Genomic DNA, 26483 nt, shown 5'->3' on the forward strand with positions numbered 1-26483 from the left:
AACATCGCATTTTATCCCAGAAATAACACATTTAGTACCCCAATACCGCTTTTTATTCCGAGGATCACACATCTTCTTCCAAAAACATAGCTATGCATATCCAAAGTAAATAGTTTTCTCTCCAAAACACCACGTTTTATCCCGACCATAACTAATTTTCTCCCTTAAATTTCACAGTTTATCCCAGAAAGAATACATTTTGACTCCAAAATATCGCCTTTTTGCCCTAAAATTAGTCATAATCTAGCCAAAATGCAGTTTCTCCTTCCATTATTTCAACATCTTTTCCTCAGAACATCGCATTTTATCCCAGAAATAACACATTTAGTACCCGAGTACCGCTTTTTATTCCGAGGATCGCACATCTTCTTCCAAAAACATAGCTATGCATATCGGAAGTAAGTAGCTTTCTCTCCAAAACACCGCGTTTTTTCCCGAACATAACTTCTTTTCTCCCTTAAATTTTGCAGTTTATCCCATATCTAACACATTTTGACTCTAAAATATTGCCTTTCTGCCCTAAAATTAGTCATAGTCTAGCCAAAATGCTGTTTCTCCTTCCATAAATTCAACATCTTTTCCTCAGAACATTGCATTTTATCCCAGAAATAACACATTTAGTACCCCAATACCGCTTTTTATTCCGAGGATCGCACATCTTCTTCCAAAAACATAGCTATGCATATCCAAAGTAAGAAGTTTTCTCTCTAAAACACCGCGTTTTATCCCGAACATATTTTCTTTTCTCTTTTAAATTTCACAGTTTATCCCAGAAAGAATACATTTTGACTCCAAACTATCGCCTTTTTGCCCTGAAGTTAGTCATAATCTAGCCAAAATGCAGTTTCTCCTTCAATTAATTCAACATCTTTTCCTCAGAACATCGCATTTTATCCCAGAAATAACACATTTAGTACCCCAATACCGCTTTTTATTCCGAGGATTGCACATCTTCTTCCAAAAACATAGCTATGCATATCCAAAGTAAGAAGTTTTCTCTCTAAAACACCGTGTTTTATCCCGATCACACCTTCTTTTCTCCCTTAAATTTCACAGTTTATCCCAGAAAGAATACATTTTGACTCGAAAATATCACCTTTTTGCCCTAAAATTAGTCATAATCTAGCCAAAATTCAGTTTCTCCTTCCATTAATTCAACATCTTTTCCTCAGAACATCGCATTTTATCCCAGAAATAACACATTTAGTACCCCAATACCGCTTTTTATTCCGAGGATCACACATCTTCTTCCAAAAACATAGCTATGCATATCCAAAGTAAATAGTTTTCTCTCCAAAACACCACGTTTTATCCCGACCATAACTAATTTTCTCCCTTAAATTTCACAGTTTATCCCAGAAAGAATACATTTTGACTCCAAAATATCGCCTTTTTGCCCTAAAATTAGTCATAATCTAGCCAAAATGCAGTTTCTCCTTCCATTATTTCAACATCTTTTCCTCAGAACATCGCATTTTATCCCAGAAATAACACATTTAGTACCCGAGTACCGCTTTTTATTCCGAGGATCGCACATCTTCTTCCAAAAACATAGCTATGCATATCCAAAGTAAGAAGTTTTCTCTCCAAAAACACCGTGTTTTATCCCGAACACACCTTCTTTTCTCCCTTAAATTTCACAGTTTATCCCAGAAAGAATACATTTTGACTCCAAAATATCACCTTTTTGCCCTAAAATTAGTCATAATCTAGCCAAAATGCAGTTTCTCCTTCCATTAATTCAACATCTTTTCCTCAGAACATCGCATTTTATCCCAGAAATAACACATTTAGTACCCCAATACCGCTTTTTATTCCGAGGATCGCACATCTTCTTCCAAAAACATAGCTATGCATATCCAAAGTAAGAAGTTTTCTCTCCAAAACACCAAGTTTTATCCCGACCATAACTAATTTTCTCCCTTAAATTTCACAGTTTATCCCAGAAAGAATACATTTTGACTCCAAACTATCGCCTTTTTGCCCTAAAATTAGTCATAATCTAGCCAAAATGCAGTTTCTCCTTCCATTAATTCAACATCTTTTCCTCAGAACATCGCATTTTATCCCAGAAATAACACATTTAGTACCCCAATACCGCTTTTTATTCCGAGGATCGCACATCATCTTCCAAAAACATAGCTATGCATATCCAAAGTAAGAAGTTTTCTCTCCAAAACACCGCGTTTTATCCCGAACATAACTTCTTTTCTCCCTTAAATTTCACAGTTTATCCCAGAAAGAATACATTTTGACTCCAAAATATCGCCTTTTTGCCCTAAAATTAGTCATAATCTAGCCAAAATGCTGTTTCTCCCTCCATTAATTCAACATCATTTACTCAGAACATCACATATTATCCTAGAAAAAACACATTTAAGACCCCAGTAACTCTTTTTATTCCGAGGATCGCAAATATTCCAAAAACATAGCTATGCATATCGAAAGTAAGTTTTCTCTCCAAAACACCGCGTTTTATCCCGAACATAACTTCTTTTCTCCCTTAAATTTCACAGTTTATCCCAGAAAGAATACATTTTGACTCCAAAATATCGCCTTTTTGGCCTAAAATTAGTCATAATGTAGCCAAAATGCAGTTTCTCCTTCCATTAATTCAACATCTTTTCCTCAGAACATCGCATTTTATCCCAGAAATAACATATTTAGTACCCCAGTACCGCTTTTTATTTCGAGGATCGCACATCTTCTTCCAAAAACATAGCTATGCATATCCAAAGTAAGAAGTTTTCTCTCCAAAACACCGCGTTTTATCCCAACCATAACTAATTTTCTCCCTTAAATTTCACAGTTTTATCCAGAAAGAATACATTTTGACTCCAAAATATCGCCTTTTTGCCCTAAAATTAGCCATAATCTAGCCAAAATGCAGTTTCTCCTTCCATTAATTCAACATCTTTTCCTCAGAACATTGTATTTTATCCCAGAAATAACACATTTAGTACCCCAATACCGCTTTTTATTCCGAGGATTGCACATCTTCTTCCAAAAACATAGCTATGCATATCCAAAGTAAGAAGTTTTCTCTCCAAAAACACCGTGTTTTATCCCGATCACACCTTCTTTTCTCCCTTAAATTTCACAGTTTATCCCAGAAAGAATACATTTTGACTCGAAAATATCACCTTTTTGCCCTAAAATTAGTCATAATCTAGCCAAAATTCAGTTTCTCCTTCCATTAATTCAACATCTTTTCCTCAGAACATCGCATTTTATCCCAGAAATAACACATTTAGTACCCCAATACCGCTTTTTATTCCGAGGATCACACATCTTCTTCCAAAAACATAGCTATGCATATCCAAAGTAAATAGTTTTCTCTCCAAAACACCACGTTTTATCCCGACCATAACTAATTTTCTCCCTTAAATTTCACAGTTTATCCCAGAAAGAATACATTTTGACTCCAAAATATCGCCTTTTTGCCCTAAAATTAGTCATAATCTAGCCAAAATGCAGTTTCTCCTTCCATTATTTCAACATCTTTTCCTCAGAACATCGCATTTTATCCCAGAAATAACACATTTAGTACCCGAGTACCGCTTTTTATTCCGAGGATCGCACATCTTCTTCCAAAAACATAGCTATGCATATCGGAAGTAAGTAGCTTTCTCTCCAAAACACCGCGTTTTTTCCCGAACATAACTTCTTTTCTCCCTTAAATTTTGCAGTTTATCCCATATCTAACACATTTTGACTCTAAAATATTGCCTTTCTGCCCTAAAATTAGTCATAGTCTAGCCAAAATGCTGTTTCTCCTTCCATAAATTCAACATCTTTTCCTCAGAACATTGCATTTTATCCCAGAAATAACACATTTAGTACCCCAATACCGCTTTTTATTCCGAGGATCGCACATCTTCTTCCAAAAACATAGCTATGCATATCCAAAGTAAGAAGTTTTCTCTCTAAAACACCGCGTTTTATCCCGAACATATTTTCTTTTCTCTTTTAAATTTCACAGTTTATCCCAGAAAGAATACATTTTGACTCCAAACTATCGCCTTTTTGCCCTGAAGTTAGTCATAATCTAGCCAAAATGCAGTTTCTCCTTCAATTAATTCAACATCTTTTCCTCAGAACATCGCATTTTATCCCAGAAATAACACATTTAGTACCCCAATACCGCTTTTTATTCCGAGGATTGCACATCTTCTTCCAAAAACATAGCTATGCATATCCAAAGTAAGAAGTTTTCTCTCTAAAACACCGTGTTTTATCCCGATCACACCTTCTTTTCTCCCTTAAATTTCACAGTTTATCCCAGAAAGAATACATTTTGACTCGAAAATATCACCTTTTTGCCCTAAAATTAGTCATAATCTAGCCAAAATTCAGTTTCTCCTTCCATTAATTCAACATCTTTTCCTCAGAACATCGCATTTTATCCCAGAAATAACACATTTAGTACCCCAATACCGCTTTTTATTCCGAGGATCACACATCTTCTTCCAAAAACATAGCTATGCATATCCAAAGTAAATAGTTTTCTCTCCAAAACACCACGTTTTATCCCGACCATAACTAATTTTCTCCCTTAAATTTCACAGTTTATCCCAGAAAGAATACATTTTGACTCCAAAATATCGCCTTTTTGCCCTAAAATTAGTCATAATCTAGCCAAAATGCAGTTTCTCCTTCCATTATTTCAACATCTTTTCCTCAGAACATCGCATTTTATCCCAGAAATAACACATTTAGTACCCGAGTACCGCTTTTTATTCCGAGGATCGCACATCTTCTTCCAAAAACATAGCTATGCATATCGGAAGTAAGTAGCTTTCTCTCCAAAACACCGCGTTTTTTCCCGAACATAACTTCTTTTCTCCCTTAAATTTTGCAGTTTATCCCATATCTAACACATTTTGACTCTAAAATATTGCCTTTCTGCCCTAAAATTAGTCATAGTCTAGCCAAAATGCTGTTACTCCTTCCATAAATTCAACATCTTTTCCTCAGAACATTGCATTTTATCCCAGAAATAACACATTTAGTACCCCAATACCGCTTTTTATTCCGAGGATCGCACATCTTCTTCCAAAAACATAGCTATGCATATCCAAAGTAAGAAGTTTTCTCTCTAAAACACCGCGTTTTATCCCGAACATATTTTCTTTTCTCTTTTAAATTTCACAGTTTATCCCAGAAAGAATACATTTTGACTCCAAACTATCGCCTTTTTGCCCTGAAGTTAGTCATAATCTAGCCAAAATGCAGTTTCTCCTTCAATTAATTCAACATCTTTTCCTCAGAACATCGCATTTTATCCCAGAAATAACACATTTAGTACCCCAATACCGCTTTTTATTCCGAGGACCGCACATCATCTTCCAAAAACATAGCTATGCATATCCAAAGTAAGAAGTTTTCTCTCCAAAACACCGCGTTTTATCCCGAAAATAACTTCTTTTCTCCCTTAAATTTCACAGTTTATCCCAGAAAGAATACATTTTGACTCCAAAATATCGCCTTTTTGGCCTAAAATTAGTCATAATGTAGCCAAAATGCAGTTTCTCCTTCCATTAATTCAACATCTTTTCCTAAGAACATCGCATTTTATCCCAGAAATAACACATTTAGTATCCCAATACCGCTTTTTATTCTGAGGATCGCACATCTTCTTCCAAAAACATAGCTATGCATATCCAAAGTAAGAAGTTTTCTCTCCAAAACACCGCGTTTTATCCCGACCATAACTAATTTTCTCCCTTAAATTTCACAGTTTATCCCAGAAAGAATACATTTTGACTCCAAAATATCGCCTTTTTGCCCTAAAGTTAGTCATAATGTAGCCAAAATACAGTTTCTCCTTCCATTAATTCAACATCTTTTCCTCAGATCATCGCATTTTATCCCAGAAATACCACATTTAGTACCCAAATACCGCTTTTTATTCCGAGGATCGCACATCTTCTTCCAAAAACATAGCTATGCATATCCAAAGTAAGAAGTTTTAACTCCAAAACACCGCCCTTCATCCCGAACATAACTTCTTTTCTCCCTTAAATTTCACAGTTTATCCCAGAAAGAATACATTTTGACTCCAAAATATCGCCTTTTTGCCCTAAAGTTAGTCATAATCTAGCCAAAATGCAGTTTCTCCTTCCATTAATTCAACATCTTTTCCTCAGATCATCGCATTTTATCCCAGAAATAACACATTTAGTACCCGAGTACCGCTTTTTATTCCGAGGATCGCACATCTTCTTCCAAAAACATAGCTATGCATATCCAAAGTAAGAAGTTTTCTCTCTAAAACACCGCGTTTTATCCCGAACATACCTTCTGTTCTCCCTTAAATTTCACAGTTTATCCCAGAAAGAATACATTTTGACTCCAATATTCCGTCTTTTTGCCCTAAAATTAGTCATAATCTAGCCAAAATGCAGTTTCTCCTTCCATTAATTCAACATCTTTTCCTCAGAACATCGCATTTTATCCCAGAAATAACAAATCTAGTACCCCAATACCTCTTTTTATTCCGAGGATCGCACATCTTCTTCCAAAAACATAGCTATGCATATCCTAAGAAGTTTTCTCTCCAACAACAACGAGTTTTATCCCGAACATACCTTCTGTTCTCCCTTAAATTTCACAGTTTATCCCAGAAAGAATACATTTTGACTCCAAAATATCGCCTTTTTGCCCTAAAATTAGTCATAATCTAGCCAAAATGCAGTTTCTCCTTCCATTAATTCAACATCTTTTCCTCAGAACATCGCATTTTATCCCAGAAATAACACATTTAGTACCCGAGTACCGCTTTTTATTCCGAGGATCGCACATCTTCTTCCAAAAACATAGCTATGCATATCCAAAGTAAGAAGTTTTCTCTCCAAAAACACCGCGTTTTATCCCGAACATACCTTCTTTTCTCCCTTAAATTTCACAGTTTATCCCAGAAAGAATACATTTTGACTCCAAACTATCGCCTTTTTGCCCGAAAGTTAGTCATAATCTAGCCAAAATGCAGTTTCTCCTTCCATTAATTCAACATCTTTTCCTCAGAACATCCCATTTTATCCCAGAAATAACACATTTAGTACCCGAGTACCGCTTTTTATTCCGAGGATCGCACATCTTCTTCCAAAAACATAGCTATGCATATCCAAAGTAAGAAGTTTTCTCTCCAAAACACCGCGTTTTATCCCGAACATAACTTCTTTTCTCCCTTAAATTTCACAGTTTATCCCAGAAAGAATACATTTTGACTCCAAAATATCGCCTTTTTGCCCTAAAATTAGTCATAATCTAGCCAAAATGCAGTTTCTCTTTCCATTAATTCAACCTCTTTTCCTCAGAACATCGCATTTTATCCCAGAAATAACACATTTAGTACCCCAATACCGCTTTTTAATCCGAGGATCGCACATCTTCTTCCAAAAACATGGCTATGCATATCGAAAGTAAGAAGTTTTCTCTCCAAAACAACACGTTTTATCCCGACCATAACTAATTTTCTCCCTTAAATTTCACAGTTTATCCCAGAAAGAATACATTTTGACTCCAAAATATCGCCTTTTTGCCCTAAAGTTAGTCATAATCTAGCCAAAATGCAGTTTCTCCTTCCATTAATTCAACATCTTTTCCTCAGAACTGTTGTATTAGGCGAAATCATACCCTCGGGATGTAACGTGATAGGCCCTCCCCTGCTGGGTCATGCATATGTAAAAAAGATAAGGATGAAACTGGATACCTATATAAGGGACCCTCACATTCCAATAAACGCCATTTTACAGCTCACCATAATGGTGTAACTAACAGCTGTGACTTGGTCGGGGCCGTCGATACACATTCACAAAGGGACTTGACTTTCCAGGTTACCAGATCGAGGTAACAAATGGTGCCCCGTGTGAGGAAAAGTCCTGGAGGTGAGTGTGCGACGGCTAAAACCGCGCTGACGGACGCGGTATCCACGGTTCGAGCCCGTGGAAGCACTCTCGGTGGGGTGCAAAGGCGAATGCAGCGCTGCGCCTATCCTACGGCCGATAGTTCGTAGAAGACCAGGAAGACTTCAGGTCTCTGGGTAAATGTATTCTGTCATTAGAGTAGTATTGCAACTTTGTAAAACCTACTATGGTAGGAAAGCTACGCCTTCTAAGAAGGACATTGCAGTCGTCATTAGTTGTCTTGAAAAGGAGAGGGAGCTTTCCTCTCCTCGGGTGATTTTGGATCACAATAAGCGGGACTCTTTAACTTTTTCGCTCTGTGAGCGCGCAATGAATGAGCAGAAAGATGCTGAGTTCAAAACGCGGGGGTTGGTGCTTGGGGCGCTGAAAGCGGCTCGGAAAGAAGGGAAGACTCGGCTTGGGGCTGCTTTGGGAATTGGGTCGGGAGGCCTTTTCTCTTGCAGATGTGAGGATTTGAAAGACAAAGACAAGGTGGCGGGAGCCATCCAGACCGCACCCATCACTCCGGCTGAACAACGAGCAGACGGCCCCGTCCAGCAGCATCCCACACATTCCACATCCTTATCTCTTGACCCACAGAAGCCTTCCTCTGAGGCCCCATATCGGTATCCAAAGCAACCGGTATCTTCTGCACTCCTTCGCCCATCCTTGGGGGTGGCGAAGGGGAGTGAGCAGGGGCGGGAGGATGGGTCCCTTCCTCGAGATGGGATGGGTTGTGGGTGTGGCTCCGCCCCGTGGGGCGGGGTGGATAGGACTAACCAAGATGGAAGCCAATCCGCATCAGCGGGGGCGGAGGCAGAGGCGTTCCTAATCATCATAACCCTTCCCCAAGAGGGTGGGCTGCTGGTCCAGCTCTACCTGGGGGGAGGGAGAGGGGAGAACAAGAGCGACCAAGTCTCGGATTGGTCAAAGATAAGGGAGGCATTCCTTTTTATCGTTAATTGGGGGCCCGGTCAGGGGGCCCCGGGCTCGAGTGGAGCCTCTGAAGCAGAAACAAGTCCAGCTGTCGAGCGAGCCACGGCAGCCCGAGTTGGAGTCGGTTAAACTCCTGCTGACAACTTGGAGGAGAGGAAGAATGCTTAGGATAAACTGTATTGATTATTGTCACTGTCTTTGTGATTGTTAAATGTTTATTGTATATGAAAGTATAAATGCAAATGGTATATGGAACTGTTAATGTTATAGGGATGTGTAAACATGAATGCTATATGGAAGTGGAATTATTAATGTTACATGGAAGTGTAATTGAGGGTTCGAGTAGTGGAATTATGAAAAACAAAAAACAGCAAAAGGTTACAGAAGAACAGTGAGTTAAAATATTGAATGTGATCTGCTCTAGCCAGAGAAGTTTAAGTGCCAGCAAGAGAACGCAAACCCCCGCGCTGCCCTTCCCTCACTGCTTAGCCCGCCCCCCCCCCGCCCCTCGGCTCCGCCGCTTGTGAAAGTAAACAAATCGTTACTTCCGAATGGGACAAAAGCAAATCTCTTGCTAGTCGGAGCAAGAATGCCTTCATTTTCTCCCAATAATATACACATTTAAGGAACTAGGGTAGGGGACTTGGACAAATTTGTTGATGGAGCTTGAAATTGTATGGAGGGGGAATTGTGGTGGTGGAGTTGGATGGAACGATGGCAGCTTTACTAGAGCAGGTCCTGAAGATCCCAGGATGAGTTTTGCCCGTAGTGGGCTGAATGCAATGTGCACACAGCAGTGCAAAGATATTTGTTTTCTGACAGTTTCAGGTGCATCTCACTCTATACTGCATCAAGAATTATTACCCATAGATGATTTTTGTAACTATAGTAGGAGTAGGTCAACAAGAAAAAGCTTACTAATTAAAAGAAAAAAGAAGGGAGCTAAGGGTGAAGCAAGTAACAATAGAAATAAGTGACTATAGCTGTTAATAACTTTTCTGAGTAGTTTGTATTGTAGAGAGATCTAATATAGTGGTTTGTTATCTTTTAAGAACAGGTGTTTCATCTGGGCTCTGTATCATGCACTGGCCATGCATGTGTGGAGCACATGTGAAAAAAGCCTGCACAGGAGAGAATCTGTGATGGGTGAGAAAGGCAAAGTGTACTTTGAAGCAGGGGACGCCCTGCAGGCACTGCCTATCACATTCACCACTATTGTGTTCCTTCTGTCTTCTTTTGGTGGTTTGCCACCTCATAGTTATCGATAAGTAATAATACATTAGCTTAGGAATTTTCATTTATAGAATTGTCTAAAATGAATGCTTGAATGAGTGTGTACATGTCAACTCAAAAAATTATGACGTTACATGTAATCTTCTGTTTAGTGTATTATCAGTGAAGGTTTTGATTGAGTGATGGTTATGTTAACATTTAAGTCCCCTGCAGCTCAGCGACACTGGGCCACTGCCATCGTGGTCCTTGATGTGCTGCGACACATCAAGACAGACAATGGCTTGTGCTTCATCTCGAGATCTACTCAAGGAGCATTGGGGAATATCTCACTTGACAGGAATCCCTGGGAATTCCCAGGGACAAGCATTGTGGAAAGGGCCAACCGTCTCCTGAAGGACAAGATAGGTGTCCTTGGGGAGCGGGAGGGTCACAGAGGTAGGATCCTGGTAGCCCAGCAGGCTGAAGTATTGGCACAGCACGTTATGCAATCAATCATTTTGAACGAAGAGGTTATGCCACAGTAAAGGACAGAGAATCGGGAAAAATTTTATGGATCCCATCGAGAAAAGTAAAATCTGATGCAGTGATCACCCAAAAGGGCGGTCTGGGAGAAACAGAAAACTAATCGAATGCTGAGTACTTTTCTTTCAGGCATACTGTTTTACAGAATAAAGTTGCAATAGATTTCCTGCTGCTGGCTCAAGAGGCACAGGTGCAAGGACTTTGAATGAGAAAATGGAGTTCCAGCAGATATACAAGAAGATTTGAGCAGAAGGATGAACTGTATAATATAGCCCAAGATGCCTTGAAAATACTAACTAAAGAAACACTAACATTATTACACACTGCACCACATACCTCTGCATGTTTACGTCACTTTTTAAATAACTCACCACAAAAATTTATATAAGTACTAACACTTTTATATACTAGGATTAGGATCGGCGCTTGCGTTGTAACGGGGCATGGTTTTGTTAAGCATGGGGAGAGGGAGATGTTGTATTAGGCGAAATCGGACCCTCGGGATGTAACGTGATAGGCCCTCCCCTGCTGGGTCATGCATATGTATAAAAGATAAGGATGAAACTGGATACCTATATAAGGGACCCTCACATTCCAATAAACGCCATTTTACAGCTCACCATAATGGTGTAACAAACAGCTGTGACTTGGTCGGGGCCGTCGATACACATTCACAAAGGGACTTGACTTTCCAGATTACCAGATCGAGGTAACAGAAAAGCAAATCCTGTGGCGGCATGGCACTCCGGAAAGAATTGAATCAGATAATGGGACCCATTTTAAAAATTTTCTTGTAACCACTTGGGCCAAAAATCATGGCATTGAGTGGATTTACCATATTGCCTATCATGCACCAGCTTCTGGTAAGATTGAACGATTCAATGGGGTGTTGAAAACTATGTTGAAAGCAATGGGTGGCAAAACGTATAAAAATTGGGAGAACCATTTAGCAGAAGCCACCTGGTTGGTCAACACTCGAGGATCTAGTAATCGTAATGGTCCTAACCAATCCAGCTTCCTACGTACCGTGGAGGGAGATAAGGTTCCTGTTGTACACATAAAGAGAGTGTTGGACAAAACAGTTTGGGTCCTTCCAGCGTCTGGAAAGGGCAAACCTCTCCGGGGTACTTTCTTTGCCCAGGGACCTGGGTGCACGTGGTGGGTGATGGACAAAAATGGATATGTCCAATGTGTACCACAAGGGAATTTGATGTTGGGGGAGTGCAGCCAATGATTTTCTTGTAGATATATAGGTAGAGTCTCAGAAAATATTTGACGAATGTCCAATTAGGTACAGGACTTAAGATAGAGCGGATGAATGTTAAGGAAACACTTTTTTTCCGTATACCTTAATTAGGCATTCTGTAAGCAAGTTTTCCATCTGGACTCTATATCGTGCTCTGGCCATGCATGTGTAGAGCACACATGGAAAGAAGTATAAGTCAAAAGGAAATATGCTGTGGTGGCTGGGAAGGGATGAGTGCACCTTGATGTGGGGGACGCCATACTAGCGCTGCCTTTCTCCTCTACCGCTGACATGTTTTTCTTTTTCTTTTGGCAGTTTTGCCATTTTCTCAAAAATTAATAAATAGTAGGTCAGGTTATAGAGTTTTGTTTCCCAACTTAGGGATTTGTATGGAATAAAAATAAATTGTTGAGAAAATAAGGTTGCTGATTATTCACAACTATACGTATGAGTGTGTATGTATGTATAAACATAATGTAATGATGTAGAATAAGAGGTGGAATGTCATGGTTTAATAATCTTGTAATTTTGCTATCAGTATTCCACATCATAACATCATATAAAGCATGAATAATTTTACTGAATCTGCAACTTACAGAAGAAGACTTCATCTCCCAGAGAACAACACGATAGGTCACGGGACGTGGACACTATATTTACTCGGTCGCAGACTAGACTGACGTCTTTCGAGTTCTGGCGTTCAGGGGAGTGTGTGGGAGACTTCACCGTCTCGCCTCGATTTCACAGTAGGCCTCTCGGTTACGGGACTCATTCTCTCTCCTATTTTGCTTGATTCGTTAGCTCAATTTTCAATTATATTGTATTATATTGTGTTATCCTGTATTTCGATATAGTATTTAGTAAATAAGTGTGCCTCCTTAGATCGTTGCAGCTGTTTGCTTTTCCTAATTCACTTTTTCCTTTCGGCCTAGGGCCCCTGTGGGGCCCATGGCCCCTGTTATGGACGCAGGTGGATTTTTCGTTCAAAACGTGACACCCACACAACAATGTCATCAATGTACTGCAGGTGTTCAGAAGCACCACCCTGTTCCAATGCAGTTTGGACCAACCCATGGCAAATGGTTGGGCTGTGTTTCCACCCCTTGGGCAAACGGTTCCAATTATACTGAATGCCCCTCCTGGTGAAGGCAAACTGTGGCCTACATTCTGCGGCCAAAGGAATGGAGAGGAAGGCGTAAGCAATGTCAGTGGTGGCATACCATTTGGCTGCTTTTGACTCCAGCTCATACTGGAGTTTCAACATGTCCAGCACAGGAGCACTCAGTGGGGGTGTTACTTCATTCAGGCCATGGTAGTCTATCGTCAGCCTCCATTCTCCACTGGCTTTATGCACTGGCCATATGGGGCTGCTAATAGGTGAGTGAGTTTTACTGATCACTCCCTGATTCTCCAACTGGCTAATCAAGTCATGAAGGCGGAGCAATCCCTGTTGGTGCAGTACTGCTTTCTGGTTGGTGCAGTACTGCTTTCTGTGCACTGTCTTTGTAGCAATCGGTACCTGCTGCTCTTTTACTCATAGCAGCCCCACAACAGATGGGTCCTCAGACAGGCCAGGCAAAACAGACAGCTGCTTAATGTTGTCCATATCTACAGCAGCTATTCTAAAGGCCCATCGATACCCCTTAGGATCCTTGAAATGCCCCCTTTTGAGGTAATCAATACCCAGTATACACGGAGGACGTGGACCAGTCACAATTTTTTGCCAGTCTTTGCCAGTGAGGCTTACTTTGGCCTCCAGCACAGTCAATTCTTGAGAGTCCCCAGTCACTCCAGAAATATGGATTGATTCTGTCCCTTCATGACTGGAGGGCATAAGAGTGCACCGTGCACCGGTATCCACCAGCGCTTTATATTTCTGTGGTTCTGATGTGCCAGGCCATCGAATCCACACAGTCCATTAAACTCTATTATCCCTCTCCCGACCCTGACTGAGGGCAGGGCCCCACTAATCATTACCTGTGATGACTGGAGCAGCACTACTAGCGGTTGGTCTGTTTTGTAGATCCCTCACCAGTGCTCGTAGTACAGTAGTAGGCTGGTCATGCCACTTCCTCATGTCTTCTCTGTGGTCACATAGGTAGCGCCACATGGAAACATGCGGTGCAAACTTACTGTTGTTCCTTGCTCGAGCTGGAAAGTGTGTGCGTCTAACAGCTGAGACTTTTGATGATACAGGTTGGGAGTAGTGTTCATCACCTTAAATTAGTTTGATCAGCTCCTTCAGTAGACTTCCTTGATCGTTCTGATCTTCATCAAACGTTTCTGATACTTGTACTTGTTTGTCACGATTTCTTGTGCATTTTATCCAGTTGGTTTTCTACTCGTGAGATGGCAGAAATTGTAGTGTGCAGTGGGGGGAGCTGCTGTTCGTAGTTTTGAAGTGTCGTAATCAGTTCAAAAACTCGTGGTCTTCTCTGTTGGTCCTCGTATCTTCCAAACGTTGCCACCGGTGTCTGTGAGTATCTTTCTGATGCTGTACATGTGAGTTTCTGCCACATGCTAGGTGTCATGGTTTGAACGAAAAATCCACCTGCGTCCGTGACAGGGGGCCGTGGGCCTCACAGGGGCCCTAGGCCGAAAGGAAAAAGTTAATTAGGAAAAGAAAACAGCGGCAACAATCTAAGGAGGCACACTTATTTACTAAATACTATATCGAAATACAGGATAACACAATATAATACAATATAATTGAAAATTGAGCTAACGAATCAAGCAAAATAGGAGAGAGAATGAGTCCCGTAACCGAGAGGCCTACTGTGAAATCTAGGCGAAACGGTGAAGGCTCCCACACACTCCCCTGAACGCCAGAACTCGAAAGACGTCAGTCTAGTCTGCGACCGAGTTAATATAGAGTCCAGGTCCCGTGACCTATTGTGTTGTTCTCTGGGAGATGTAGTCTTCTTCTGTAAGTTGCAGATTCAGTAAAATTATTCATGCTTTATATGATGTTATGATGTGGAATACTGATAGCAAAATTACAAGATTATTATACCATGACAGTGGGGTGATACAGCAGAGGAAGTTTTCACAAAAGGAGAGCAGATAATCCAAATTCTTCTACAAGCCGGCTTTGCTATTAAGCGAAGCAAAGTAAAAGGACCTGCCCAGGAAATTCAGTTCTTAGGTATAAAGTGGCAGGATGAATGTTTTCACATCCCAACAGATGTGATCGACAAAATCACTGCCATGTCTCCACCCACTCACTGGCAAGAAAGAGACACAGTCTTTCCTGGGTGCAGTGGGCTTTTGGAGAATGCACATTCCAAACTACAGCCGCATTGTAAGTCCCCTTTATCAGGTGATAAAGTTATCCAGTTGTCACCTCTGTGGGATTGAACAAGGTTTAGGGGACTTTGAGCTCTATGTGTCTTGGGGACCCAATGGCGAGGTGGGCTCCTGGGACATGTACCCACAGCAGTGCTCTGTGCCTTCATTGTGACTTGCGGAATCAATCTCTATAATTCAGAGATGGGTTATAAAGCAGGTATGTTTATTCCAGCGTTGCGCAGCTCCGGGTACAAGGGGGATAGCTCCTCCAAACTTGCACACCATAAGGAGAAAAGTGTGTTACAGATATAGGTCAAGCTAATACATAATCAATAGTCTCCTCCTCAGTTTGATTACATATTCATTACATTCCCTATGGCCCCATTCCTCACAACCCCATTCCCTCATTCCCCCTGACCCCATTTCCCGCGACCCTTGCCGTTGTTTTGGGGTGAAATTCTTCTTCTGTTTTCTTCTTGGTGTTATCTGCTGTTATCGTTCTCCCATGTCGGCATCATCTTGCCTGGGGGTATCTAATCCTTCTTGTCAGAGGTCTCCAGACAATTTCTTCTTTATTGCCCTCTTCTCGGGCTTTATTTTGACTAAGTGTCTGTAATTCTCCCTTTCTCTGCACTTTTAAATGTTAACTATCTACAGTTACCCTTTGTCTTGTTTTCTGTGAAGTTCCCCTTTCCCTTTCTATAGCAAAGTGTTACGTTGCCTCCATTTTGGGGCTTTTCTCACTCTTCAATTCCCCCCTTTTCATTAATCTAGCAGGCTTTTATCTGCTAGATTCATAATGGGTCTCAAAATAGGCTCCATTCTCTACCTTTTGTCTCAGCTCATGTCTCTTCCAAACCTTATATTCCCTTCTGGTATCCTGGCACAGACACAAAAAGCATCTTATAACAACACAAGTAAAACACACCAAGAGTAGCAAGGTGATGCAGACTAAGAAAAGATGTTTTAGTCATCCTAAATTTGGCAACTAGTAGGTTTATCCCATGGTCCAGAGAAAACTATTCCCCAATCGGTGTTATCCCTGCCTACTCTATGTTTCAATGCAGTTTTGGATAAACAGGATACCTCCTCTTGGACTGTCCATCAGGCATCTGCTGCATCATCCTCAATTGTTTCTAAGGTTACAGAAATTTTCATACAGCAATGTCTCGCTCCAATTTAGGAGTGAGGCATAGGTTCTTTTGATATGTTATGCCCGGCGTGAGATTAAGAAGAAGAGCATTCAAATGTTGATCTGACCAGTTTATTAGAAATGATAGACAACTGAGGGGATGGGGAAGGGAGAGCGATGAAATATCAAAATTAGGGTGATGGGGAAGGGAAAGTGGGCGATAGAAAAAGGTAGAAAAGAGCAAGAATTACGTTAAAGCAGGGAATAGTCACCTCCTGGATGCAGCAGCGTCCTGTAGCACGTTGTTAACGTTGGTCCCGGGCAAAATAAGCGTAGGGGAGAGCAGCAGCGGAGTAGCAGGCTGCAAGCAGCAGATCGGTGAATCGCAGAAAAGATGGTCAGAGTACCGTGGTCTCAAGAAGCGGAGTCTCGGGCAGCGAGGTCCCACGGAGCAGAGTCTCGAGCAGCGATCCCGGAAGAAACAGTAGGCAGCAGTAGGACAACGGTGGAGGAATCTGAGGTCAGATACCTAGAAACCTAAAAGGTTCTTCAGCATGCAGGCATCTTCTTCAGCATGCAGGCGTTCACATAGAGAGGCATCTGATGACAGAAAACCTCCTTGTTTCCGTAGTGAGGCATCTGGTGTCAGAAAACCTAAATTCGGGGTTTGTACATGCCCTTTTTATCCTTCTTCCCAGCCTTCGAGACATTTCGGGAAGGCTCGGGTCAGAGTCGTGTGATTTCCTCAGAGATGGCAATCTTCCTTGAGATGGGCCAACACAAAAGGCCACTTAAGGGCCATTAGTCCTCAGAGATGGCCATCTTCCTTGAGATAGGCCAACACAAAAGACCACTTAAGGGCCATTAATCAGCATCTCATCTCCCTTACGTAGCTCCCGGACTTGTCCATCTCCTTAACAAAGGGATTTCTCGAACCTTAGTTCCTGTGTGTCTCAGACAAAGGGAGTCCTGGAACCTTGGCCAGGACTTGCCTGAACTTGTCCATTTCAGCAAACTTTGAGACAGTAATGTAAAAAGCATGGCCTCTTACAAGCGATACCCCCCTTTTCTTGGGAGTTTTGTGAAATCAATTTGCCATTGTTGCCCTGGAAGGCCCTTTTCCGTGAGGCCCACTTGTGCCCTGCTCCTGGTACTGGGATTGTACTTTGTAGTGTTGGTTTGCCCAATATATTCTCTTATTTTCCCTTATAACCAATTTCCATAAAATACTAAAGGGCATAACAATGTGTCCATTTGGGCCTGCACCCATCTGTCAGCTTGCTCTCTTCCCTTCTAAATCATTAATTGGACTCCTGTCTTCTTTAGAATATTTTACAGGTTTTGACTTGGCTTCAGAGATTTTAAATTTACCGTCTGGAACTGAAGCCTTCTTCAACTGCCTGTCTGCCACCTGATCTCTCATCTTGTTTTCTGTTTCCTGTACAGTGTTACATTTCTGATGTCCTTTACAACATATAATAGCCATTGGTAGATTCACATCAGGCTCTTTTCTTTGTGTGTGAGCAATCCTTTCTCTTTTCAGATGGTACTATGAGCGTGTGGCACCCCAAACACATATTTAGCATCTGTCCATATCATTAAGGCTCTTGTCAAAGCAGTTATTCCAGCCTAATGGGGGAAAGTCCCCACAGGTAATGCTGTGCTTCAATTACCTGGTCTGTAGCAGTTACTGCATGTCCTGCCTTACAGTCTCCTTGTCTCACAAAACTGCAGCTGCTGGTAAACCAGGTGTCTTCTGCATCTTCTAAGGGTTAGTCCTTCAGGTCTGACTGACCAGCTGGAATGTGCAGCTTCAGTTGTTTCAAAGCAGTCATGTCATCCTGGTTCTCCACCAGGGGAGTTCCGCTAAGGAAAGATACTGGGTTGACAATATTAGTCACAATTATTTCTACATCACCCTGCTCTACCAGGATGACCTGATTTTGGGAATCTTTGGGGTGAGAGCCAATGTCCCCCTTTTTGTCACCAATACAGTAAACACTGTATAAGATATTAAAACTGGTATCTTTTGGCCCAGTGTAGATTTATGGGATTCTTGAATATTGAGCACCAGTGCACCCTGGCTATCTCTTACTCACTTCAAGCTGTTTGAGGTTTACCAGTTCATAGCTGTGTATCCATGGTTGGCACCCTCCTGTCATTCCTGGGAACGTATGGAGTTCCTTGGCAGTTTGCGGCCTAGGGGTTTAGCAGATGGCTTCTTTCTCAGTCCTTAAGGTTCAAAGTCCAGCTGTAATCTCCTATCCCAAATATGTCACTTGTTGCTGAGTTATTTGTGCTTTCTGTAAACCAAGAAACTCAGAAAACTCCTAGTCTATTGTACACAGTCCTTTTGTTGCTGGGGCAGCCACGTGCTGCAGTAAAGTTTCACCCTAGGATGGAGGATCCCAGGTCTCAGGCTCATGAGTTGACCAGTTATCAAAAATCATTAAGCTGTTCTCACAACCCTGGGTAACACTGTCCAGGTTAACTGAGTCTCTTCTCCCTCTATTAGGGCTTTCCTATTCAAAGGCAAATAAACTTAGGCTTCCTTTGGCCAAACCAGGCAGAAGAGACATCCCTCAAATCCAGAAGGTAAACTCCACCTATTCATTCCTTAACTTGGTTGATAAAGTGCATGGATTTTCCATCACTGAGTGTATCCATTCAACGATTCCATTACTTGCCCTCATGTCTTCTACCAAACTAAAGCACTTGCTATCCGAAAATTTAGCAAATTGGCAAAATTGGGGTTTTGTACTTGGATTCCCATTCAATTAGTAATTCAAACTCAAAAAAATTTCTCTGTTATTTCTTTTATCCTTCTACAGTCACATATCCTCAAAGGGCACGGCTTTACCCTGACTGGGTGAGCTCTTGCTTTTAACTTGTATTTAGGGCTTCATTTTGGCCTTGATGCCCACACCCCTAAGTGTCTTATTAGAGATTGCTGTAACTCCTGGACGTACAACATTGTTTTTCCCAGTTTGTGTTAAAGCCAGACTTACAATTTTTAATCAGCCAATATTGTTTGACCCTTAGCTCCACTTTTATTAAATTTCTTGCCAGAGTAACCTGGCAGGTACAAGAATTCCTGTATTCCTACTTGTTTTCTTAGCTTATATTTAATTAATTCCAAAAGTAAGCCTTTTCTTGTTGGGCAGTAGCTTCTACTACTGTTACAAAACCGTCTACGGGTAGTAAGAAGCTCCCATATCCGTCAGAAAACGAACTACTTTATCCTGCTTCCACAGCGGCAGTTTCATCAGTGTATCTGCTAGGGTTAACTTCCCAAGTTCTCATTATTCAGCTCTGCAATCAGAGGCAATTCCTTCTCACTCAACTTGGTAGGATTTCTCTACCAGTGTCCCATTGCAGTTTGCACACTACTTTCACTCCCGCAGGGCAGAGCTCTCACTGGGATCTTCCAGCCCCCCTTCACCCCCCCTTCCTCATGGGGAACTCTGGGTCCTATGGCCTTACTCTAGCGCCACAACAGTAACAGCTGTTATTATTCTCAATTTCCTGAACATTTCTGTTTCTCAATCAGGTGTTTGTTTTGTTTGTTGTTGTTGTTTGTTTGTTTTCTTCTTATTGCACACCTCTTCACAGACAGAACACAATATCACACAAATGGGTTGATACTCATTCCACACGGACATCCCTCTATATGTTCATTGTCCCTATCCTCCAGCTTATACATCAACCACCACTGATTACAATATTTAATCAGGATTTTCCGGCACAGGGTTCCTCCTGGTTCCCCAGCAATATCTCGCCAATGTGCCAGTATACACCCCAGGGGTGTATGCTTAGGGACCTCCTTTCCCTGTGATCTTCCTATCATAACTTAATATAAACCACCGTACTATTTTACAAGTAGCAACACTTCCTCCCACCTAACCCCATATGCGTTTTACGACAATGTACTTTACAATAACCAGTAATTTACAATACGAGAATAAACACATTAAAACAGGAACAAACAAGTATTAAGGGGACAACTTTCACTTCGTCCGTCCCCGACCGTTTCCCTCGTGGGATGACAGAACCGCGGGCCGGGACTCCGCACTCGCCCCGCAGCTGTGCTGCGTCTCACTCACTCCACACTCACACGACAATTCAAACAGAATTACAATAAATCATTTGTTAAGCTTAACCAAAGATGTTAAGAACTCCGGTGCTAGTTGTTGACTGAGGTCACCTATATAGACGGTGCTGTACGATACCAATTATCCCAGGATTACCCAAATCACCCTGTAGAAGAGAGCAGACAAGCTCTGCCCTGTTAGCAATCACCTGAGGGTGAGCAATAGCTCTTTTAACATGCGTATGACTTATTGGCCCCTTTGTAGGCACTCCCTAGGGAGTCCTTCTAACCCAGCCAGCAACCTTACCTGTGAGCCCACATCCCTCGGGGGGGAGCACGCCGACTCCTCTGTGCCCTGCGTAGGACATCTCCTCATGACTTACGAGTCCCCCATTTCACATACCTGGTTTGCCGATAGATGGTTCTTCTCTGCTCCTGCAGTGATCAGCTGAGGGAGGGGAGTCCTTCTGAGAAATCTTAGGGTGTGCAGAAGACGTCCCCCTTCTCAGCTGGTCCTGCAGCCGAGCAGAGGAGGTCCCATCTGGGTCACCAAATTGACTTGCGGAATCAAACTCCATAACCACAAAGTAGTTGTAAAGCAGGTATGTTTAATGAGTGATGCACATACACCCTGGTGCAAGGGGGATAGCTCCACCTCACTTGCACCCCGTCAGAAGAAAGTGTGCTACAGGTGTAGGCTGAACTGATACATCATCAATAGTTGGCAGGAATTGGGATACATATTCATGACATTCCTGAGACCCCATTAGCACGCAGTCCTTCCCCCCTTTTGTGTGCATGGTGAGTCGTGGGGATGGTGGGGGATGAAGGCTCATCATCTTCCTCTCTATAAACTTTCAACCCTGCAGGAGGGGCAGCCTCCAAACTGGTTCCAGTTGCCCTGTGGACATCCAGTCACCTCACTGTACTCGGGCTCTTGCATCCTTATCTTTATGGCCTTCATGCCCCTTGTTATTCCAGACCCAGTGTCTGCACTCCCCATTCTTCTTTTACCAGACTATCTTTTCACTCCCCCGTCCCAGTTTCTGTGACAGTTTCTTTCTCTCCCTCACTGTGGGACCCTTCTCTCATCCTTCACATCAGGTAGATCAAGCAGCAAGATTTGAGGTGGTTCAGATAGATATGGACTGGCAGAACAAGGGTGAATTGTTTCTTTCCTGATGGGCCCATGATACCTCAGGCCATAAAGGAAGAGACACGACCTATAAGTGTGGTGGAGACCAAGGAATGGGCTTAACTATGGACAGTATTGCACAGGATATTCATGGCTGTGAAACATGTGTCATGATTAAACAAGCCAAAAGGATGAAACTTCTCTGGGAGGAAGGGCGGTGGCAAAAGTATAAATATGGGGAGGCGTGGCAGGTTGATTATATCACCTTGCCACGATCTTGCAGTGGTAAGTGTTATGTACACACCATGGTAGAGGCAACCACTGGGTGGCTTGAAACATACGCAGTACCCCATGCAACTGCTCGAAACACCATATTAGGTCTTGAGAAACAAGTCCTGTAGCGACATGGCACCCCAGAAAGAACTGGGTCTGATCATGGGTCTCCTTTTAAACATTCCCTTATAAACACTTGGGCCAAAGATCATGGCATTGAGTCGGTTTATCGTATCCCCTACCATGCACCAGCCTCTGGTAAGACTGATACAATGGGTTGTTGAAAGCTATGCTGAAAGCAATGGGTGGTGGAACACTGAAGCACTGGGAGAAGCATTGGACAGAAGCCACTTGGTTGCTCAGTACTACAGAATCTATCAGTCCTAGCCAATCCAGCCCCCTGCATACTGCAGAGGGAGATGAGGTCCCTGTAGTGCATGTAAAGAACATGTTGGGAAAAGCATTTTGGGTCTTTCCAGCCGCTGGAAAGGGCATAGCTCTCCACGGAACTGCTTTTGCCCAGGGAGCTGGGTGCACTCGGTGGGTGCTGGAGAAACACAGGGACGTCCAGTGTGTACCACAAGGGAATTTGATGCTGGGGGAGTGCAGACAGTGATTCCATGTATATATATGTGTATAGGTATGTGTATATGTAACACATGTTAATTGTGTTAACATGTTAATCGTCTCTTCCTATACAGATAGTCATTTGAGGCAACTCCTTTCTTTGGATCGTGGCATCTCCTTTAAAATAAGGGGCTTTGGAAGCTGATCTGTGACCCCAAATCCCCTCAAATGACCGCAAAATGACCCCATAAGTACCCCGAAATGACCCCAAATGACCCTAAAGCCATGGCCATTGTGAAGCTGAGAAAACCAACACAGGAATGTGACACACCAATGGGTTCTGTTCCCTTTATTGCGGTGCTGGGTGCATGGGGATTGCTGCACCGACCCACACAGCCAGAAAAGCAGCAACTTCCCATTGATAGGCATAGCCTATCCGTGGTCATTCATTCCATTGATAGGCATAGCCTATCCATGGTCATTCATTCCAAGGACATGGGCAGAAATTCCAAGCATTAATTCACATCTCTGGTGGTGGTGGGATGAAGGCTAATAGCCATTCTCGCTGTAAAGGCCCAGCCCTTTCAGGGGGGCTGCCCAAACTGGTTCTCGCTGATGTTACATCCAGCTGAGGCATCTGTTCTGCCATCTTATCTTCAAAAGCAGCACATCTATTCTACTTTCTAATCTTCCCATGACAGCAAACTCTGCGGCCCACTAAGTTCTGTTCCTGAGCTGACATTCACGCGAGCCCTTTGTCCTTCAGGCTGTATCTGATTAAGTTGTGCAAGAGGCTGTTCGCAAAACGTAGAACAGCAACTCTCCTGATTCACAAGCCTAACCCTGACGCAAACACTATCCCAAAACCTACATCAAACCCTAACCCTAATCCAATGCCGAACCCTAACCCAAACCCAACATAGACACAAATACAAAATCTAAACCTAAAACTAACCTTAAAGAACCCACACCAACACAGACGCAAACCCAAAACCCAAACCTAACACCAAACCTAAAGAAGCCAAACTTAACAGACGCAAATCCAAACCCAAACCTAAAACCAACCCAAAAGAACCAAATGCCAACACAGACACAAACCCAAACCCCAAACCTAAATCCAACCCTAAAGAACCCAAAACAACAGACACAAACCCAAACCCCAAACCTAAAACCAACCCTACCCCAAACCCAACAGAGACACAAACCCAAACCCAAACCCAAAAAAATCACTAAAGAACCCAAACCATCATAGACAGAAACCCAAAACCCAAACCTAAAAACAACCCTAATGAACCCAAACCCATCATAGACACAAACCCAAACCCCAATCCTAAAACCAATCCTAATGAACCCAAACCAACATATACAGAACCCAAACCCCAAACCTAAAACCAACCGTACCCCAAATGCAAAGCCAACAGAGATACAAACCCAAACCCTAAACCTAAAACAACCCTAAAGAACCCAAACAAAACATAGAAAGACACAAATCCAAACCCCAAACCTAAAACTAACCCTACCCAAAACCTAAAACCAACCCTACCCCAAATGCAAAGCCAACATAGACACAAACCCAAACCCCAAACATAAAACCAACCCTAAAGAACCCAAATCCAAACCTAAAACCAACCCTACCCCAAACCCAAATCCCAAACCTAAACCCAACCCTACCCCAACCCAACACAGACATAAACCCAAACCACAAACCTAAAACCAACCATACCCCAACCCAACACAGACACAAACCAAACCCCAAACCTAAAACCAACCCAATCCCAAACCCAAAAGAGACACAAACCAAAACCCCAAACCTAAAAACAACCATAAGGAACCTAAACCCAACAGAGACACAAACCCAAACACCAAAAATAAAAACAACACTACCCCAAACTCAAACCCCAAACTCAAACCCCAAATCCCAAACCCAAACCCAACAGAGACACAAACCCAAACCCCAAACCTTAAACCAACCCTTCCCCAAACCCAAAAACCAACCCTACCCCAAACCCAAACCCCAAACCTAAAACCCCCCACAAACTCTTCTGTGCTTCTATCATCATTAAGGAACACCCCAACCTACCAGGACCCTTCCAACACAAGCCGATCCACGGTTCTTTAATCATCAAGGAGCCTCCCAAGGAGGTCATGCCATCCCAAACCATTCCCTGGTTCTTAATGATCTTCAAGGACTCTTCCATCACAAACCATGCTCTGCATCTGTGACCTTCAAGGACCCTCCTGTGCTGGTGTGTCACAATGACTCTCTGACATCATAGAAGCCCCCCTGGGGAGGGGCAGGGGCAGTGGGTCAGTATACAGAATACACCGGCTCCATTCTGCAAGTGGTACAGGTCCTGCAAAGAGCTGTGGGAACAGTGCAGCAATGAGGGCCCAGTATGACGGCGGAACATAACAGCGATGGAGCGTGTGAAGCTGCTGCAGGAGCTGGAGCAAGCGAGCACTGAATGGATGGGCAACATAGGGCAGAGCTGCAGCTGGATGGAGGGCATCCTGCACATGGCATGGCAGCATTGGGTTGGGCTGCAGAGGGATATAGGGCACCCTGCCCATAGCATGGCAGCATTTGCTTGAGCTGCAGATGGATGGAGGGCACCCTGCACATGGTATGGCAGCATTAGGTTGAGCTGCATCTGAAGGACACTCTGCCCATGGCATGACAGCATTAAGCTGAGATGCAGCTGGATGGAGGGCCCCCTAAAAGATGGCATGGCAGCATTGGGATGATCTGCAGCTGGAGTGCACCCTACACATGGCATGGGAGCATAAGGCTAAGCTGCATCTGGAGGGCACCATGCAAATGGCATGGCAGCATTGGGTCGAGCTGCAGCTGGAGGACACCCTGCGTATGGAATGGCAGCATTGCGTTGAGCTGCAAAGGGAGGGCGCACTGCATATGGCATGGCAATATTTGGTTGAGTATCAGCTGGAATGTGGGCACGCTGAACATGGCATGGCAGCATAGGGTTGAGCTGCAGCTGTAAGCCACCCTGCACTTGGCGTGGCAGCATTGGCTAGAGCTGCAGCTGGATAGAGGGCACTCAGCACATGGAATGGCAGCATTGGCTTGAGCTGCAGCTGGATAGAGGGCACATTGAAAATGGCATGGCAGTATTGGGCTGAGGTGCAAATGGATGGAGGGCACCCTGCACATGGCATTGCAGCATTGTGTTGTGCTGCAGATGGGTGGGTAACCTGCACATGGCATAGCAGCATTGGGATGACCTGCAGCTGAATGGAGAGTATCCTGCCAATGGCATGGCGGTAGTGGGTTGAGCTGCAGAGGGATGGCACCCTGCACATTGCATGGCAGCATTGGGTTGAGCTGCAGCTGGAGGACACACTGCAGATGGCATTGTAGCATTTTGTTGAGCTTAAGAGGGAGGGCATGCTGCCCACAGCATGGCAGAATTGGGTAGAGCTGCAGCTGGATGGAGGGCACTTTGCACATGGCTTGGCAGCAATAGCTTGAGCTGCAGCTGGATGGTGGGCATGCTGCACATGGCATGGCAGCAGTGGGATGAGCAACAGCAGTGTGGAGGTCACACTGCACATAGCATGGCAGCATTAGGCTGAGCTGCATCTGGTGTGCACCCTACACATGGCATGGCAACATTGGGTTGAGTTGCAGAGAGGAGGGCACCCTGCACATGGCATGGGGACGTAGTGTTGAGCTGTAGGTGGATGGCACACTGCAAATTGCATGGCAGCATTGGGTTGAGCTGAAGAGGGAGGGCACCCTGCACATGGCATGGCAGCATTGGGTTGAGCTGTAGCTGAAGAGAACACTGCAAATGGCGTGGCAGCATTGGGCTGAGCTGCAGCTGGATGGATGATACCCTGGACATGTCATGGCAGCATTGGGATGATCTGCAGCTGGAAGGAGAGCACCCTGGCCATGGAATGGCAGCATTGGTTTGAGCTGCTGAGGAAGGACACACTGAACACTGCCTGGCAGCATTGAGTTGAACCGCAGTGGGAGGGCACCCTGCACATGGCATGGCAGCATTGGGCTGAGCTTCATCTGGAGTGCACCGTACACATTGCATGGTGGCATTGGGTTGAACTGCAGAGGGAGGGCACCAAGAACACGGCATGGCAGCTCTGATTTGAGCTGTAGCTGGATGGAGGGCAAC

The 26483-nt window shown here is 43.3% G+C and overlaps 1 protein-coding gene across 1 annotated transcript in view; it reads left to right on the plus strand.

Moving 5' to 3' along the window:
* The first annotated feature begins 7758 nt into the window (after window positions 1-7758).
* Window positions 7759-26483, plus strand: part of LOC146754594 (uncharacterized) — a 64077-nt gene continuing 45352 nt past the window's right edge. Inside the window, exon 1 of the mRNA XM_085527544.1 lies at window positions 7759-9741. Coding sequence (XP_085383670.1) covers window positions 8049-8972 — 924 coding nt within the window. The 5' untranslated portion in view covers window positions 7759-8048 and the 3' untranslated portion in view covers window positions 8973-9741. The remainder of the gene's footprint in view (window positions 9742-26483) is intronic.

This window comes from Coturnix japonica, chromosome W (genome assembly GCF_054131305.1).
Source record: "Coturnix japonica strain WE chromosome W, WE-NBRP24, whole genome shotgun sequence".
Lineage (NCBI taxonomy): Eukaryota > Metazoa > Chordata > Aves > Galliformes > Phasianidae > Coturnix > Coturnix japonica.